Source organism: Danio aesculapii, chromosome 11, assembly GCF_903798145.1.
Source record: "Danio aesculapii chromosome 11, fDanAes4.1, whole genome shotgun sequence".
In the NCBI taxonomy this organism is placed as follows: domain Eukaryota; kingdom Metazoa; phylum Chordata; class Actinopteri; order Cypriniformes; family Danionidae; genus Danio; species Danio aesculapii.
In genome coordinates this window covers 10,998,701-11,017,524 of record NC_079445.1, presented here as the reverse complement: position 1 = coordinate 11,017,524, position 18,824 = coordinate 10,998,701, and the positions used below count along the sequence as shown (strand labels likewise).

Below are 18,824 nucleotides of genomic sequence, written 5' to 3'. Positions count from 1 at the left end.
AATAAATTTATTTCGTCATAATTCTACACACAATACCCCATAATGACAATGTGAAAAAAAAGATTTTTTTAAATTGTAAATTGAATAAAAATAAAAAAAGGAGAAAAATCACATATACAGAAGTATTCACAGCCTTTGGCGTGAAGCTCCAAATTGAGCTCAGAGACATTCTGTTTCTACAGATCATTCTTGAGAAATTTCAGCAGCTTAATTGGAGTTCACCTGTGGTAAATTCAGTTGATTGGAAATGATTTGAAAACGCATACACCTGTCTACATAAGGTCCCAGGGTTGACAGTGCATGTCAAAGCGCAAACCAAGCATGAAGACAAAGGAATTGTCTGTAGACCTCTAAGAAAGGATTGTCTTGAGGCACAAGGCAAAAATTTCTGCTGCTCTGAAAGTTCCAGTAAGCACAGTGGCCTCCATCATCCGTGAGTGGAAGATGTTTGGAACCAACACGACTCTTCCTAGAGCTGGCCGGCCATTTAAGCTGAGTGATCGGGGGACAAGGGCCTTAGTCAGGGAGGTGATCAATAACCCGATGGTCACTCTGTCTGAGCTCCAGCATTCTTCTGTGGAGAGAGGGGAACCTTGCAGAAGGACAACCATCTGTCCGGTAATCTACCAATCAGGCCTGTATGGTAGAGTGGCCAGACGGAAGCCCCTCCCCACCTGGAATTTGCCAAAAGGCATCTGAAGGACTCTGAGACCATAAAAATCTAAATTCTCTGGTCTGATGAGACTAAAATTGAACTCTTTGGAGTGAATGCCAGGCGTTACGTTTGGAGAAAACCAGGCACCGCTAATACCATCCCTACAGTGAAGCATGGTGGTGGCAGAATCATGCTCTAAGGATGTTTTTCAGCAGCAGGAACTGGAAGACTAGTCAGGATAGAGGGAACGCAGCAATGTACAGAGACATCCTGAATGAAAACCTGCTTCAGAGTGCTCTTGACCTCATCTTCCAGCAAGTTCATCTTCCAGCAAGACAATGACCCTAAGCACACCGCCAAAATATTAATGGAGTGGCTTCACAACAACTCGGTAAATGTCCTTAAGTGGCCCAGCCAGAGCCCAGACCTAAATCCTATTGAACATCTCTGGAGAGATCTAAAAATGGCTGTACACCGTTGCTTCTCATCCAACCGGATAGAGCTTGAGAGGAATGGGCAAAATTTCCCAAAGACAGGTGTGCCAAGCTTGTGGCATCATATTCAAAAAGACGAGGCTAAAATTGCTGCCAAAGGTGCATCAACAAAGTATTGAGCAAAGGCTGTGAATACTTCTGTACATGTGATTTTTCAGGTTTTTTATTTTTAATAAATTTGCAACAATTTCAAAAAATCTTTTTTCACATTGTCATGCTTCACTATTTCCACATTTTATATGTTACAGCCTTATTTTAAAATAGATTGAATTCATTTATTTCCTCAAAATTCTACACACAATACCCCATATTGTGTGTAGAACTTTGAGAAATTAAATGAATTCAATATATTTTAAAATAAGGCTGTAACATAAAAAATGTGGAAATAGTGAAGCGCTATGAATACTTTCCACATCCACTGTACATATTAAACGTTGAACTCCAAAACTCTACCCTTGACAAAAGGCTACGTCTAAAATAGTGCAGATGAAGGTGAATTACAATTCACTTAGTGAGGTCTTTACAATGAAACCATATAATACTTCTTTTATGTCAAAGTTTTGTGTTTAGGTTTTCACCAATCTCTTGCATGTCGTGTTGTATTCTGTCTTCTTAGATCACTTTGGCCACCTGTACATCTGTATGCAAAAAATAAATAAATAATTAAATAAATAAATAAACAAACTAGTAAGGGATAATGTACATCCAGCAGGTTTATTTTGCAGAATAAAGCAGACAGGTATATCTGTTGTATAAGATTGAAAGGCTTCATTCTGAGAAAACAACCAGCTCAGTGTACATTATCCTGCTTTTATGTTACACTATCCTGATTTCACGACTACTTACCACAAAACTAAACAGTTTCACACAAAACATTGATCTGAACTGGAATACTTTACTTGCCCCTTTATTAAACAAAGCTTGCAAACGGCTAGCTAGACGCAGGCTTTAATATCCTACTATCCTATAATTTTAATTTTCATTCACACGATGGCGCCAAACAGTCATAACAGTCATAACAGTGGAGTAAATGATAAGCATCCCACATAGCAATATGGCCAAGAAATCAGCATTTGCCTGGCCCAGATGCTGCAGTGATATATGGTACATGAACAAGTTTAGCTTTCAGACAAGGGACAATTATCTACCATATCTGGGCCTAGTGTCAGTCAAGTTAATAAACAATAACTAGGCCTGAACTGGGCCAGACATGTTTGTGTGTCACGACTTTAATAAAAATGATAAACCCATGAAGCATTGCAGTTTAGGTGTACTATGGGCGTGCTTTTTCTTGAAGCGACCAGATTGGTGAAAAAAAAAATTCTCTTCACTCAAAAATAATTCAAATGTGTTTTAAATGTGGGTCAAGATAGGCCAAACTTATCTGGCAACATGTCAGATTTTAACATCTGGGCCAAATACTACATTTGACATCTGGCCTCAGTCTTGTGTGCTGCCTTAAGCCCCGGTCAGATCACACAAATTTGTCATGATTTCGGCACGATGTCATTTGTAAATGACAAATGAGCGTTGTGACACAAGATTTAATTGTTTCTTCTTGTGTAATGTGACATAGTTCACAACAACCGATACCATGCCTGCGATGCCTGACAACACTATGGCAGAATATCTAGCATGTTTAATTGTTTTTTCCATCATGTGGGTGACACTGTGCAATAGGAGCACATAATTTTTTGGTTATCTCAGTGGGTGGTGCTGTTAATGCACCGGTCAGGTAATCAAAAATAGGCTGCATATTTAATTAGGGGTGGGTCACGGGTGGATAAGATCAATCATTGGTTATGCAAACTTTAACTTCCTTTTCTAAAATATTACTGTGTTTTAAGCTATTTTATTTGACAGTCTGGCACAAATATGCAGACATCTTCACAATGAGTTTCTGAGTTTTCTCATCCTTCCAACAGAGTTTGTTCTTCTGAAGCAATCTGGGAACGTGTTTAGTGCTGCGAATACATTGCAAAAGCATTTCCTGCTTATTCAAATTTGTCATTAACAGTGAAAACAGTTTAATATAGGCTTCTCTAAGACTGTGAATATTTCAATTTAATTTTATTTAGGCTAGATTATTATTTTATTTAATAAGCCAACACAATCTCATGGCAATTCGTGTTTTGGCACATTTAGTAGGCTTGTTTTGAAGCGCATCACCTCAAATGTTACTCGTTATTCTTGTTTATAGATAACTGACCAACAAAAGATACATTAAAATAAAGTAAAAAATTATAACAAATGAAATTCGTTTTAAAAAGAATTTTTTTTTCCAAGAAAAATACACAAATTATATTTTCGTTTGTGCCCCTCCACTACTCAACTATACAGGTGGATGATTTGTTTCACTCTGAGGAAATTAAGGATTTAATGAATGCTTCACTGTGATTGTATCACAAACCTCTGTCATATATTTGCTATTTTTTTATTTTAAAAAAATGTAATTATTTTAAAGATTATGTCTTCAGCATCTGATTTTTCCTTCCTTCCTTATGTGCGTTCATTTTCTCCGTCTGACTCGCGGCAAGTTCAGACGAGGGAGTGTTTAATAAGAAACCCATGGCAGGAAAATATTTAGATTTCAAAGAAAATATCTTAATATTAAGCAGGAATCATAAGTTTGATCCTATCCATGTCATAATGAATGACCTTAAATAATGTAGTTATTGGTTGTCAGCAAGCATCAGTGTTAATTGAAATTAAAATAAGATTTAAAAAATTGAAATTTTGTTAAGAAATATTGTTAAAGCAACACTTGTGACTGCTTTGGAAAATAACGCTCGTCGTAGACGCCACAGGATGACTGATCGTGAAGGGACGTGTAGTGTGGCACAATTGATACCCATGACAAGACAAGATTTTATCAAGAAAAAATAAATCGCATAATCTGACTTTCGTAACTAAAATCGTGTGATCTGACCGGGGCTTTAAAGACAATGCCACCCCTGTCAAAACTGGGCCAAGTTTGGCCCACATACTGTATGCCAGTGCCGGACGAATGCCTGCTGTGCCAGCTTTATGCGAATCTGGGCCAGAATGATTTGCTACCTGAGATTTATTCAATGGTCAAGATGATTCGAAGTACTTGGATGAACCTGTGTTATTATTACTGGTGGTTATCAAGGAATAATAGCACACCTCAGAATGTTGTGATTGTCCAATCAAACTCAAAAGTTTTCCAGAGAACTGTTTAATAATAATAAATAAAACATTCCCACCGCACATACACATATACTGAAAACTTACTGTTTAATCAACAGTGGGTTCAGTCTATTGTCAAAGACATGCAAAAGAGAGAGCAAAAAAGAGAAAGGTTAATGTAGATAAATCACAAAAAGAGAAAAAAAAAGTCCTGTCATTGAGTCAAATTTGTGTTTTGTGTGATACATACATGAGCAGAACTAGGCAGGCTTCTGGTTTCAGACTCAGCTGGGCCAACAGTCCGGTTTCTTACCAAAGTGTGAAGGACTGCAAAACACAATGATGGATAGAACAAGTTCAAACCTAAATAGATAATAACAAAGACAAAAAATAGTATATTGACTTAAATGTCAAGTAAACTGATTTTTCGCAACTGGGTAAAACTAACTAAAAGGCACAGTATGAAATTTCTGCCACTAGAGGGCGCATATTGACAACAAACATGTATTTTAATGACTCTGTGACTGTGAGTGTGGATTCATGGGAGTTGTGGTCTTCATTACATCCTATGGGTCTCCTTCAAAAAATAACGTTCATTCATTCATTTTCTTTTCGGTTTAGTCCCTTTATTAATCTGGGTTCGCCACAGCGGAATGAACTGCCAACGTATCCAGCAACTATTTTAAGCAGCAAATGCCCTTCCTGTTGCAACCCACCACTGGCAAACACCCATACACACTTATTCACACACATACATACACTACGGACAATTTTAGCTTACTCACCTATACTATACACCTATACTAGAAACTTCCTGGCAGGTGTGTTGAAGCAAGTTAGAGTTAAACTCAGCAGGACACCGCCCTCCAGGACACCCCTGGTCTAGATAATAGCTGTTTGCTTTCCGTTTGACTTGTGTCCGATAATTTTCCTCCAAATACGATAATTTTGAGGTTCTGGTATGATACTTTGACATTTCTAATCTGGCAACACTGGTTAGATCTGTAGCATCCATTACTTGCCAGTTTGAGGCAGATGATTAAGCAGTTTCATCAGAAACAACTTTGCAAGCGTGCAAGATTTCAAGGGGACCTATTATGCCCCTTTTTACAAGATGTAAAATAAGTCTCTGATGTCCTTAGAGTGTGTATGTGAAGTTTTCAGCTCAAATACCACACAAATAATGTTTGTTGAAAATGCCCTTTTAGGCTTTGATCCAAATTGTGGTATTTTGGTGACTGTCACTTTAAATTCAAATCAGCTGTTTATGCTAATGATGGGGAGATTGTTACTAATGGGTGGGACTTTGCCCCTCCAATGACATGTACAAAGGGAGAATGTCAATCAAAGTGTTTCTGCAGACTGTTTTATGAAATGTGATTATAAAAATATCATGGGCGACACAGTGGCTCAGTGGTTAGCACAGTCACCTCACAGGAAGAAGGTCACTGGTTCACGTCCCAGCTGGGTAATTGAATAATACAATATAAGTAATGCTTATTAAATTGTTATAATAAGTTACATAATGTCTTTACTTGGAAAGCAACCTTCAGATTGGTATTTGTCAGCTAGTCGTAATCTCTGTGACTTCACTGAACAGAATTATGTCCAGTGCTATGAATTCAGGAGTCTATAAAATGCAGACCAAACACACCTGAACAGTCTAAATTAAAATTAATTAAAATAAAGCAATTGTATACATTTTATTAGCCTTTGTAAAGATCCATTTTAGAAGATTAACCAATTTAATTTCTCAGAATGGAGTATTTTTAATTAAAATATTTTTATTCAATTTTGTTACATTTAAGTTGGATATCAAATGGACAGCGAAATAGATTAACCTTTCAAAATATAGCCCATTTAATAGTGTGCATGAACATAATTCTCAACAAGAGTACTAGAAAGTTTCATTAGTTTCATCAACGTGGGTGTATACTGTCATCCCAATCTTTAAAGATTCCATGTGAAAAGTATTGTGGGCATGTTCAAGCTGAGCATACCTAAGTATTATAACAAGGCTACTTCATTCCCACATAAACAAATAATTAAATTAAATATTAATATTAGTTTGTACCAAATCCAGACAGTTGGATATGGGAGGAACATAGCAAAAAATGCAATCTTTTTGATGTGTAACAAAGAGCTCATGCAAGCTTACAGAGTTGTGTTACACATGGAAACGTTTAAATATGAGATTGCAGGTAAACCAAATAGATGTTCAAAGATTTGAAAGTTCTTTTTCAAATATATTACAACGACCAGTGATTACTGAGTTGTGTCAAAGACTTCACAATGTGTACTTTTTTATTTTGATCTATTTATTAATTTGTTCTTTTGTTTATTCATTCAATCATTCATTTTCTGTTCGGCTTAGTCCCTTTATTAATCTGGGGTCGCCACAGCGGAATGAACTGCCAACTTATCCAGCATATGTTTTACGCAGCGGATGCCCTTCCACCCACAACCCATTACTGGGAAACATCCATACACACTCATACACTACAGACGATTTAGCCTACCCAATTCACCTATAGTGCATGTTTTTGGACTTGTGATGGAAACCGGAGCACCTGGAGGAAACACGGAGAGAACATGCAAACTCCACACAGAAATGCCAACTGACCCAGCCGAAGCTCAAACCAGCGACCTTCTTGCTGTGAAGCGAACGTGCTACCCACTACACCACTGCGTTGCCCCTCATTCATTCATTATTTATTTTATTTTTATTTGTTGACATGGGGTGGGTTTTGTACGTGTTCTCTAAATTATGAAAAGCATTTATAAAAAGTGTAAATATTAATCTAAATATTGCCTTGGCTTACTAAACACAAACCTCCTACAAAGAATATCTTTGCTGTCAAGCAGCAAGTTCAGTCTCATACCACTTCTTACATGGACAACTGACCAATCAGATTGTAGTATGCCAGAAAACCATGTAATAATAAGAACATCAAGTATCTGTGTAATATTGCTTACCTTCTCTCGTGACGTTCTCAGCTGCTGACATGGCCTTCACGCTTATATTGCTGACCATCCCGTCTACTGCGGCTTCATGCTTCAGGAAAAACGGACGGACCACGTGCCTATACAGAACCTGAGAACCATTCCAGGAGACCGGAGCCATACACCACAACAGGAACAAGCACTGACACCAGAAAAGACACAAGAAAGTGTGAAAAAGAAAAAGGAATGGGGTTACATATACACTCACTGACCACTTTATTAGGTACACCTGTCTAACTGCTTGTTAAGTCAAATATCTAATCAGCCAATCACATGGCAGCAACTCATTTAGGCATGAAGACATGGTCAAGACGATCTGCTGCTGTTCAAACAGCGCATTAATATGGGGAACAAAGATGATTTAAGTGACTGTAAATGTGACATGGTTGTTGGTGCCAGACAGGCTGGTCAAAGTATTTCAGAAACTGCTGATCTACTGGGATTTTCACACACAATCATCGTCGCACTGGGGTTTACAGAGAATGGTCAGAAAAAGAGAAAATATCCAGTGAGCGGCAGTTCTGTGGGCGCAAATGCCATTATAACCAAGCTATACAGAAGAGCATCTCTGAATGCACAACACGTCCAACCTTGAGGCGGATGCGTTACAACAGCAGAAGTCCACTCATGTCAGCTAAGAACAGGAAACCGAAGCTACAATTCACACAAGCTCACCAAAATCGGATAATAGAAGATTGGAAAAACATTGCCTGGTGTAATTAGTCTCGATTTCTGCTGCAACATTCGGATGGTAGGGTCAGAATTGGTGTCAACAACATGAAAGCATTGATCCATCCTGCCTTGTATCAATGGTTCAGGCAGGTGGAGGTGATATAATGGTGGGGGATATTTTCTTGACACACCTTGGGCCCATTAATACCAATTGAGGATCAAGTCAACACCACAGCCTACCTGAGTATTGTTGCTGACCATGTCCATCCCTTTATGACCACAGTGTACCCATCTTTTGATGGCTACTTCCAGCAGGATAACACACCATGTCATAAAGCGCAAATCATCTCAGACTGGTTTCTTAAACATGACAATGAATTCACTGTACTCAAATGGCCTCCACAGTCACCAGAGCTCAATCCAATAGAGCACCTTTGGGATATGGTGGAACAGGAGATTCGCATCATAGCTGTGCAGCTGACAAATCTGCAGCAACTGCGTGATGCTATCATATCAATATGGACCAATATCTCTAAGAAATATTTCCAGTACCTTGTTGAATCTATGCCACGAAGGATTGGGGTAGTTCTAAACGCAAAAGTGGATCCAACCCGGTACTAGTAAGATGTACCTAATAAAGTGCCCGGTGAGTGTATATATAAATGTCTGTGAATTTTTAAAACAAAAGATAAAGATATTTAAAAGAACTGAAAAAAAATAATAATAATTAAACCCCTTATATTGTAATTATACTGTGTATAATTAATTTGCTATAATATAATTACGTAGAATTTTGCTATTTCTGCACAAAATTTTGTAAAAAATGTAATAAAATCTTCACATTTATATGGAATGATTTTGGGAGTATAGTAACTAAAAACTTATAAATAAAATAAACTTAACGTTTAACTTTTAATAAAGCTTTACAATGCAAATCCAATTAGATCCACCTGTTTGGTAAACAAAGCAAGTCTCCCATATACTATATCTACTAAAAGACTAGAATAAATCATATAAACATTTGCATATTAGTTAAAAATATTACTGAAATTGAATATAAAAACTGAACAAATATATATTTACACACATCTAAATAAATAAATAAACAGATTCAGTGATGGGCTACAAATTTGTAATAAACTATATAACAATTATAAAAACAAGCAAAATAATAAAAAATATGACCAAAATAGTAAAAAAAAGAAATAAAAATTTAATAAAACATCATACTGTAAGTTTGGTTGTAGACAGTTCATTTTTACTTAAAACAAGAAGAAAAAAAAGCGTTTAGTTAGGATCTGTATAGATTGGCTGTATTATAGTTGGCAATATTAGCTGTGCTATACTAAACTTAAGCTCTGCTTATGGACAAACAAGCAGATAACAACCCAACACAGATCTGTCTTTAGTTAAACAGTTTCCAAACAACCATTTACCTCGCATCCTACTTGGGTCATGATGAGTGACAAAGAATGACAGAAGTCTTTGTGTCAATTAGCAAAAAGAAGCTGGTATTAATTGATCCTCTTAAAGCAGATATTAGCTCAAATAAGCATCTGGCATTGCTGAACTTACCTTACATACATAGTAGAATGGAAACCAGTGAAGAAAGATATCCGAGAAGAATTCGCCCACACTGAAGAAGCCGTAGATTACCCAGTACGTGAGCCACTGCGTGTCATCCTCCTTACCAGGACTTTCTATGGCTTTGATACTAAAAAAATGTAAAATCATGTTAATGATATGGCAGTTAAGACAAATTACAGCAACCAAACTCAACATAATAAAGAACTCACGAGAAATATGCAGGATAAACAAAACCAATCAGATTACAGATCAGAGAGGCACCGTATCCAAATAATAGAAATGCTCCAGTCACACCTGCAGCACCTGTTGGGAGAAAAGAAACAACATTAACATCCTTCTAAATACAACTGAACAATGTATTTATAGTGCAAATTGGAGAAACGTAATTAGGCCTACTATAACATTGTAATCGTGGGTAGTCTTTTTAAAACCACAGTAATGATGAGTAAGGTAGGCCTGCCTAAAATAGCTACTGTGTGCAATATTGAACTTTCTATTACTAAATTATTATACTCTTACATGCGGTATATACAGTAGTCAACATTTGAAGTAGATCAAAACCTTTCAGCAAAGTTGTCCAAAAAAAATTCCATTTCAAAATTGTCCTAAGCAGGGGCGGATTTAACTAATAAGAGAGGTAAGCGGCCGCTTAGGGCCCTGGGAAATCTGGGGGACCCCAACAAAAGCCTAGAACTATAAATTATACCTATAAATTATAAATAGCATAGTTTTCTATCATATTTTGTATGGTGAGGGTCAAACAAATACAATTTTAAGGTTATTTATTACATCTATGCAAATGTGACCCCCATCCCCAATCATGGAGCAGATTAGGTAAAGATTTAGTTTTAAAAACAAAATAGTTTATTTATTATTTTTAGTTGTAAATTCATTTTAAAAGAAACAAATCATTTAAAACGTAAAGAGTGCATAAAGATAAAACATGGAAAATATGGTGGCATGGTATCGCAGTGGGTAGCGCTGTCACCTCACAGAAAGTCACTTAGTTTGTATGGTTGAGTAAGCTAAATTTTCCGTAGTGTATGTGTGTGAATGAGAGTGTATGGGGTGTTTTCCAGTGATAGGTTGCAGCTGGAAGGGCATCCACTGCGTAAAACATATGCTGGATAAGTTGGCGGTTCAACCCCTAATTAATAAAGGGACTAAGCCGAAAAGAAAATGAATGAATGAATGAATAAATAAATAGAAAATAAATAGAAGTACAAATGGTGTATTTTAGGACTTTTGGGCCCCTTGGCTGGAAATGCTTAGGGCCCCCAAATCAATAAATCTCTCCCTTGTCCTATAACAAGAATGAGTGTTGTTAAATAGTTTTAGGACACTATCAAACTATCAAATTAAATAATATTTACAAAGTCCTTATAAATCTTACTTTACTATAAACATTTTGTAATGTAGTAATTAAACAATTTAAGTCACAAGGAAAATTCTGCAAATTAGGTAATGATGAAGAAAATTTACATTTGTGATTATAATATTTACCCATTAAAATATATAAATTGTCTATAAATTCTCTAATGTTTATCATGAGAAAAGCAACAAATTATATCATGCATGGAAAAATCTATGTTAAAATTACATTTTGATGTAAACATTTATGATTTTATAACAGGCTACATTTACATGGCAATGACGTAATAAAGAAACAGAGCCTTGACTGACCCGTCCACCTGTTGCTTCAAGATAACTATTGTATATGACTGCAGGTAGGCTACCCTACTCCATCACATTTTCTACATGACATGAACAAGTTTTTACATAAAATGAGGACTTACCGAAAGCTAAATAACGTTTCTTGATGCCCGTTTTTTCTTCAATTTTATTGAGACAGTCGGTGACAATATTCTTCTCGTTTAAAAAAGCCTCAACTCGGTCCTTAATCTTTGTAAATATGGCAAACATGGTGACTTAAAGGAAACTCGTGTTGTTATACGAAGAACATGAATGGCGTTTAATTAGTTGTCTAGGATAATTTCGCTGACTGAAGAGACTCAATCCGCTTACTGTCAGACTAGTGACGTGTCTGTGGGGAGGATCAAGACTCATGACTGACAGCGGACCTACTGTGAGTATTTAAGTTGGAAAACCGTATCACCTCTTCTTTAAAGTGTAAAAATAATTTATATAAAAACAGCAAACGCTTAAGAAGTAGTTTATATGTGGTTTTAAGGCTGCAAATGACATTGATACGTTTGAGTAATGAAAAGTTGCAACCACTAGAGGTCGCTGCTCAACTTGTGTTAACACAGACACAGGTATGTGAATACCTGGAGCAGACAAGCAATTACACGTCGTTATGGCGAAACAGAGGAGATAACTTCAAATAACTGCTCACATTAGCTGTGAAATATTAAAAGCTGATTTTTGGTTTTTAATTTAATGACAAAAAAAATGAAAACCAGAGGAAAGAAATCGTTCAGAGCCGTAAAGTACACGTTATTTGTGTGCTGCTACGTATTCTGGGTAAGTTCATATCTTGTCGTTGTAATAAAGAGATTTTTATTAACATCTTTTATTTATATTTGAAATGTATGCATATGTTACGATTTTATGTTATAAATGATTTAACGTATCTTGTGTTGCTAGGAAAAGTCCAAATCCTGAGTCTGTTTCTGTTTCATACTTCTAAAAGGTAGCATGTGTGTTTGTTTAGCAGATGTTTTGAGCAGATTGTTGTTGTTGTTGTGTTAAAGGTGTTCAGTGCTGGTCTTATTGCTGTTGGGATTTATGCAAAAATTGCCAAAGAGTCAGGTATTTCAACACCATCACATTCTTTTAAAGTTTGCTAAATTGAAAGTTGAAGCAAACAAAAAATGAAATCACATTTGCCTAAATTATGATTACAATATCAGTAATAATTATACACTACCGGTCTAAAGTTTGGGGTCAATAGGATTTTTAAATGTTTTAAAATAAGCTTCTCCTGCTCACCAAGGCTGCGTTTATTTCATCATAAGTACAGTGTAAATTGTGAAATGTTATTGCACTATAAAATAACTGTTCAAAAGTAGTTTATAATTTAATTTAACCATTTATTCCAGTGATTTTAAAGATGAATTTTCAGCTTCATTACTCCAGTCTTCTGAATCACATGATCCTTCAAAAATCACTCCTAATATGAATTGTTATTGTTGTTATTATTATTATCATTAATATTATTATTGTTAATAGAAATATAAGCAATAATGACTAGAGTAATAATTTAATTTGAAACTACATCCAAAAAGCAAACAGTTATTTAACATTTTAATCAATATTTAAAATTTATTCATTCACTTTCCTTCAGCTTTCAGTTTTGTGTGATCTGCCTTTTCAATAAGCAAAAAAGCATAGTTAATTCATTTAGTCATTTTCCTTTCGGCTTAGTCCCTTTAATAACCATGGGTTGCCACAGCGGAATGAACCGCTAACAGCAGATGCCCTTCCAGCTGCAATGCAGTACTGGGAAATACCCATACACACATTCACACACATACACTACGGCCAATTTAGCTTACCCAATTGTGGGGGAAACCGGAGCACCCGTAAGAAACCCACACGAACACAGGGAGAACATGCAAACTCCACACAGAAATGCCAACTGACCCAGCCGGTACTCGAACCAACAACCTTCTTGCTGTGTGCTAACTACAGTGCTAACTACTGTGTCGCCTATTTTTCATTTATTGATTAATTCATTCATTTTCTTTTCGGCTTAGTCCCTTTATTAATCTGGGGTTGCTACAGCAAAATTAACCGCTAACTTATCCAGCACATGTTTTACGCAGCGGATGCCCTTCCAGCTGCAACCCATCACTGGGAAACATCATACACACTAATTAACACACATACACTACGGACAATTTAGCCTACCCAATTCACCTGTACCGCATGTCTTTGGACTGTGGGGGAAACCGGAGCACCCGGAGGAAACCCACGCGAACGCAGGGAGAACATGCAAACGCCAACTGACCCAGCCGAGGCAACCCAGTACTGGGAAACACCAATACACACACACATACACTACGGCCGATTTAGTTTTATTCAATTCACTTAAAAAGTACATATTCTGCATTATCTTTTTCTACATTCCTAATCTTACCTACTACCTAAACCCAACTATTACCTGAAAACGATTGTTAGTTTACATAACAAATAATTTAGCCCTTTGAGTTTTTTTTTTCTGTTGAACACAAATAAGTTATTTTGAAAAAAAGTGTAAAACCTGTAACCACTGATTCGCATAATAGGAAAAACACATAGCCTACTATGGACGTCATTGGCTACAGGTTTCCTGCTTTCTTCAAAATATCTTCTCTTTTGCTCAACAGAAGAAAGAAACAAGTTTCGAACAAGTAAAGGGTGAGAAAATCACAGAATTTTCATTTAAATAAGAAAATTTACTCACTGTGGGGCGACACGGTAGCTCAGTGGTTAGCACTGTTGCCTCACAGCAAGAAGGTTGCTGGTTCCTGCCCCCGCTGGATAAAACATTGTGTGTAAAACAGTGTAAAACACTGTGTAAAACATATGCTGGATAAGTTGGCGATTCATTCCGCTGTGGTGACCCCTGATGAATAAAGGGACTAAGCCGAAAGAAAATTAATGAATGAATTTACTCACTGTTTACTCACCATTAAGTGGTTACATTTCTTTTTTCTTTTGAACACAAAAGAAGATATTTTGAAAAATGTTAGAAACCTGTAACCAACAATAATCAACAATAGGAAAAATACTATGGAAAGTTGATGATTCCACGTTTTCATCATTTTTCAAAACATTGTCTTTTGTGTTCAGACTCAACATGTTTGTGACAAGTGAATGATGTGTAAATGATGTCAGAACTATCAGTTTTGGGTGATCTACCCCTTCAATAAACAAAAATACAAAGTAATTCATTCATTCATTTCTTTTCCCTTTAATAATTAGGGGTCGCCACAGCGAAATGAACTGCCAACTTATCCAGCATATGTTTTACGCAGCGTATATCCTACCAGCTGCAACCCATCACTGGGAAACATCATACACACTCATACACTACGGACAATTTAGCCTACCCAATTCACCTGTACCACATGTCAGAGGAACGCAGAGGAAACCCACGTGAACACGGGGAGAACATGCAAACTCCACACAGAAATGCCAACTGACCCAGCCAAGGCTCGAACCAGCGACCTTCTTGCTGTGAGGCGAACGTGCTACCCACTGCGCCACCAATCATAGTTAATGATATAATAATAGCAAGAATTGTACCTTAAAATAAAGATAGACAAAGTTGCCTTTTAATTGAGACTTGGTTAATGGATGCTTGTTAACCGTTCATTCACAGCTTGTGTTAATATCTTCTTTACTAATGCTTCACAGATGTAGTGGATACACTGATGGCAGATCCAGCGCTGCTGTTGATCATTGTGGGTTCTCTCATGTTCACCATCACTTTCCTCGGCTGTTTTGGAGCGCTGCGTAACATCTCCTTGCTACTCAACCTGGTCTGTTTTGTTGTAATATGTAGATCAGTTGTAATATATATGGAAAGATGACCTTATGTACAAGGAATCTTTATAATTCTACAAGGTGGGCCATTTATATGAATACACCTTAAAAAAATTATTGGTAATTTCACAAAAAAAAAACAATGGTGTGCTTGGTTTTAACGTAACTTTATTCTTTCATGAGTTATTTACAAGCCCTCCTCACATATTCTAATGTGCCACAAACAGGACGTTGATATCACCAACCATTCCCGTTTTATTAAGGTGTATCCATATAAATGGCCCACCCTGTACAGTGTTAAGAGAAAATTAAATTTGAAAAACTATATATATTTGCAATTAAATAATTTCTGTCCAGTTTGTAGCCATTTTGTTGGTGGTTCTGCTACTGCAAGTAACAGCTGCTGTGCTGGGTCTTCTGTTTTCTGAAAAGGTAAATATTTTACACAGGTGCAAGCACAAACTTTATGTATGAAGCAAATCCAATTTGGAGAAATTACACTGCACATTATCAACTGATTTAAAAACTTCTTTGTAGGTTCAAGAGAGGACCGAGCAGCTAATGATGAATGCTATTGTGCGGTATCGTGATGATCAGGACTTGGAAAATGTTATTGATTTTGTTCAGAAAAAGGTAAAAGAATCATTATTTCCACTCAAAAGTTATGCAAAAATCACTTTTATAAGGGCTTTAAACAGTTGTGTGGCAACAGTTCTTTTCACATTTTCAGTTAAGTCCTGTTTTAAATCTGCCACTATGCTGACACATAGCTACGTTCACACTGCGAGGTTTAGTGCTCAAATCTGATATTTTCTTAGATCTGATTTTTTTCATAGCTGTTCACACTGTTGTTATAAATGTGGCCATTATCAGATTTCCAGTGTGAACAGATCATGGTCCTAAACTGACCCGCATGCACAAAAGTACAATTATGCACAGCACAAAATGTCTAATTTCACACACAATATGTATACTGTATGAAGTGAAGTTAAAGTTGTCAGATTATGTTTAATACGATTGACTTTTTCACAGACATACGCTGTGTTTATTTATGAACTATAAAAGGTTGGTTTTCTAGTACTAATGTGCATTTCAGTGTTTGGAATCTAAAATAAGGGCCGACGCAGTGTGTAGCGCTGTCGCCTCACAGAAGGAAAGGTCACAGGTTTGAGCCTCGGCTGGGTCAGTTGGCATTTCTGTATGGAGTTTGCATGTTCTTCCCGTAATGGCGTGGGTTTCCTCTGGGTGCTCCAGTTTCCACCACAAGTCTAAAGACATGCGGTATAGGTGAATTGGGTAAGATAAATTGTCTGTAGTTTATGTGTGGGAATGAGTGTTTCCCAGTGCTGTGTTGCAGCTGGAAGGGCATCCGCTGTGTAAAACATATGCTGGATAAGTTGGCGGTTCATTCCGCTGTGGTGACCCCTGATGAATAAAGGGACTAAGCCGAAAAGAAAAATAAATGAATGAATCTAAAATGCATGTTTTGTGATGATTTGTTATTAATGAGAAGCACAGCGTACGTCTCACTGACCACTGACCATGAGCAGCCGCAGATTGAACTGTGAAGGCAGCGCTCATGCCTGATGTTAAAAATGTGTCAGAAATCCTCACAATGTTGCTTAAAAAAGTGTTTGGTGAGTTTGCTTGCTGGCTCGCATGTTTGTATATTGACAACAAAAATATGATACTGTACATTTTTTAAATTCCTCTTTACATTTAATCAGCATTTATATTTGAAATAGAAAGCCTTTGTAACAATGTCTTCACTTTCATATTCATGCATTTTTGCTGAATAAATATATTCCTTTCTGTAAAAATAGGGTGAAATGTCACACTGTTGATGATCTCACTGTGCCCTGTAGTTCAAGTGCTGTGGGGTGGATTCCTACTTAGACTGGTCTAAAAACATGTACTTCAACTCGTCTGAGCACAATCCCAGTCTGGAGGCCTATGGAGTACCCTTCTCCTGCTGTATACGCCAAAAGAATGAGGTTAGTGATGAAAAATCTAATTTTAGGAATGATAATTTTATCATTGTTATTATAATGATTATTTAGTATAATTCTATTTATTTAGATTATTATTTATGAAGCTGCTTAGAAGAAATGTGCTTTATAAGGAGTTATATAGTATAAACGTCTTGAATTGAGTTAGAGTGTCCGAATGTTTGGTGTTTAAAGTAACACACTCCAGTGTTGAGAAAATCTGCAAACGTGCTACTTTTACGTGCTATATTTTGTATGTACTGTACCGTGCAAAAGTCCTAAGCACTATACCAGCTTTGTTGGCCTGAAACTTTTGCACAATATATAATCAGTCTGTCTTTTTATTAAAAAACAAACAGAAAGTATAGGAAATATGTACAAAAAAACAACAGCACAACATTTCCTCTTCACGCAAAAGTCTATGTATAATGTGGCTTTCCTTGGCATCAAGTACAGCTTGAACTGTTTTGCTCTAATTGTCCTGACATTATCTGAAATAATGTGCTGTGTTAAATCAGCCTTCTTTTAGCACTTTCCAGAGTTCTTCTTTAGGTTTAGAGCTAGGGTTGGGAATCTTTTTTCAGCAAAGAGGCATTTCAGATTGTTTTGGCAATTAAAAAAATGCATTTTTTTAAAGAGCCACACGATTTATTTATATATAAAACTAAACATTTTACTATTATAAAAAAATAAAACCATTACTTCAAATAATTCAAAATAAAGTATGCAGCAACGTTTTAATTTTGGCTAGTTTTAAAGTTCGTATGGGAAAATCTACTATTATTAGGAAAATAACAGTTCAACAATTTAATTTTGGCCCCAAACCAACTCAAAATAAATGCTGATGTTATATCACTGATCTGCACCCTCTCTATCTCATATGCCATCTTGACAGCACAGTCAATCATGCAGTTCTGGCAGACAGGGGCACGTCTTTTATTTTCTGAATATTGTGTAATTGTTTAGAAAATCCCTGAACAGTTCATTTGCCGTACATGGAATTCACGACTTATTCGCCATTTGAAAAAGCTTTCCTTTGCTTTGCAATCTCCAATGAGGCAAGCAAAGGTTGCAGCACTCAGACTTCCAGATGCCCCTGTCCAAACTCCCATCCTGCCCCTGCTGTTTTTGTCCGGTTTGCAGTTTATGTTGGAGCTCTTCATCTTCTTTCGGCTTTCACTCAGCTGGTACTTTGCAGCAAAAGCTGCATGGTTGCTATTAAAATGTCTCTTCAACATTTGGTTATTTAGAAGAGGAAATGCGTGCAAATCAGACAGAGCAAAGCACCAGAGCTGTCAATAAAAGCAAATGTTTCTGTCCACTTATTTTGAAACTTTCGATGTTCCTCAGAATTTTTTTCTTTTTGCCATCACCACTCATTAATGATGTTTAAATTTTCAGTATGCACACGGTTACCATAAAAATGTACGTTTATTTACAGCGCTGCACACACATTGTTCGAAATGTCACGTTTTATAGTAAACTGTGTTTTTATTCATTTTCCTGCAAAAAAATACAATCAAGAGGGAATTGTAATTGTATTTTCAATAGGAAACAGATTTCTAGTGTTTCTAAAATATTATTAAAGGTTTTAGAGTGTCATGTCTTTCATTCTCTGCCCAGGTGATCTCATACAGCCTCTATAATATTCAGGTCTGGACCCGTGGAGGCCATTTCATGGCTGTCTATGTTTCATCAGCTGTTTTCTTTTTCCAAATAGGATTTCAATGCAATTACTCAATTAAAAAAAACACTGAAGTCCTTTCCAGAAGGAATGGCATA

At 36.5% G+C, this 18,824-nt stretch overlaps 2 protein-coding genes across 3 annotated transcripts in view; one reads left to right on the top strand and one right to left on the bottom strand.

Annotated features, from left to right (window-relative positions):
- Positions 1-1,587: 1,587 nt before the first annotated feature.
- On the bottom strand, positions 1,588-11,484 carry reep6 (receptor accessory protein 6). Of its 2 annotated transcripts, XM_056468503.1 has the most exons (7): positions 11,358-11,484; positions 9,771-9,864; positions 9,550-9,688; positions 7,276-7,444; positions 4,550-4,626; positions 4,405-4,428; positions 1,588-1,787 (listed from the first exon to the last, which is right to left on the bottom strand). In XM_056468503.1, the coding sequence occupies exons 1-6, from the start codon at positions 11,482-11,484 to the stop codon at positions 4,408-4,410; spliced, it is 627 nt and encodes a 208-aa protein (XP_056324478.1). In that variant the 3' UTR covers positions 1,588-1,787; positions 4,405-4,407. The 2 variants fall into 2 exon arrangements, with proteins under 2 accessions (XP_056324478.1, XP_056324477.1); XM_056468502.1 differs by lacking the exons at positions 1,588-1,787; positions 4,405-4,428 and having other exon boundaries at positions 4,514-4,626.
- A 357-nt stretch (positions 11,485-11,841) lies between these two features.
- Positions 11,842-18,824, top strand: part of zgc:113223 (uncharacterized protein LOC541424 homolog) — an 11,748-nt gene continuing 4,765 nt past the window's right edge. Inside the window, exons 1-6 of the mRNA XM_056468195.1 lie at positions 11,842-12,045; positions 12,276-12,333; positions 14,926-15,050; positions 15,412-15,486; positions 15,592-15,687; positions 16,920-17,048. Of these exons, the coding sequence (XP_056324170.1) occupies positions 11,962-12,045; positions 12,276-12,333; positions 14,926-15,050; positions 15,412-15,486; positions 15,592-15,687; positions 16,920-17,048 (567 nt within the window). The 5' untranslated portion in view covers positions 11,842-11,961. The remainder of the gene's footprint in view (positions 12,046-12,275; positions 12,334-14,925; positions 15,051-15,411; positions 15,487-15,591; positions 15,688-16,919; positions 17,049-18,824) is intronic.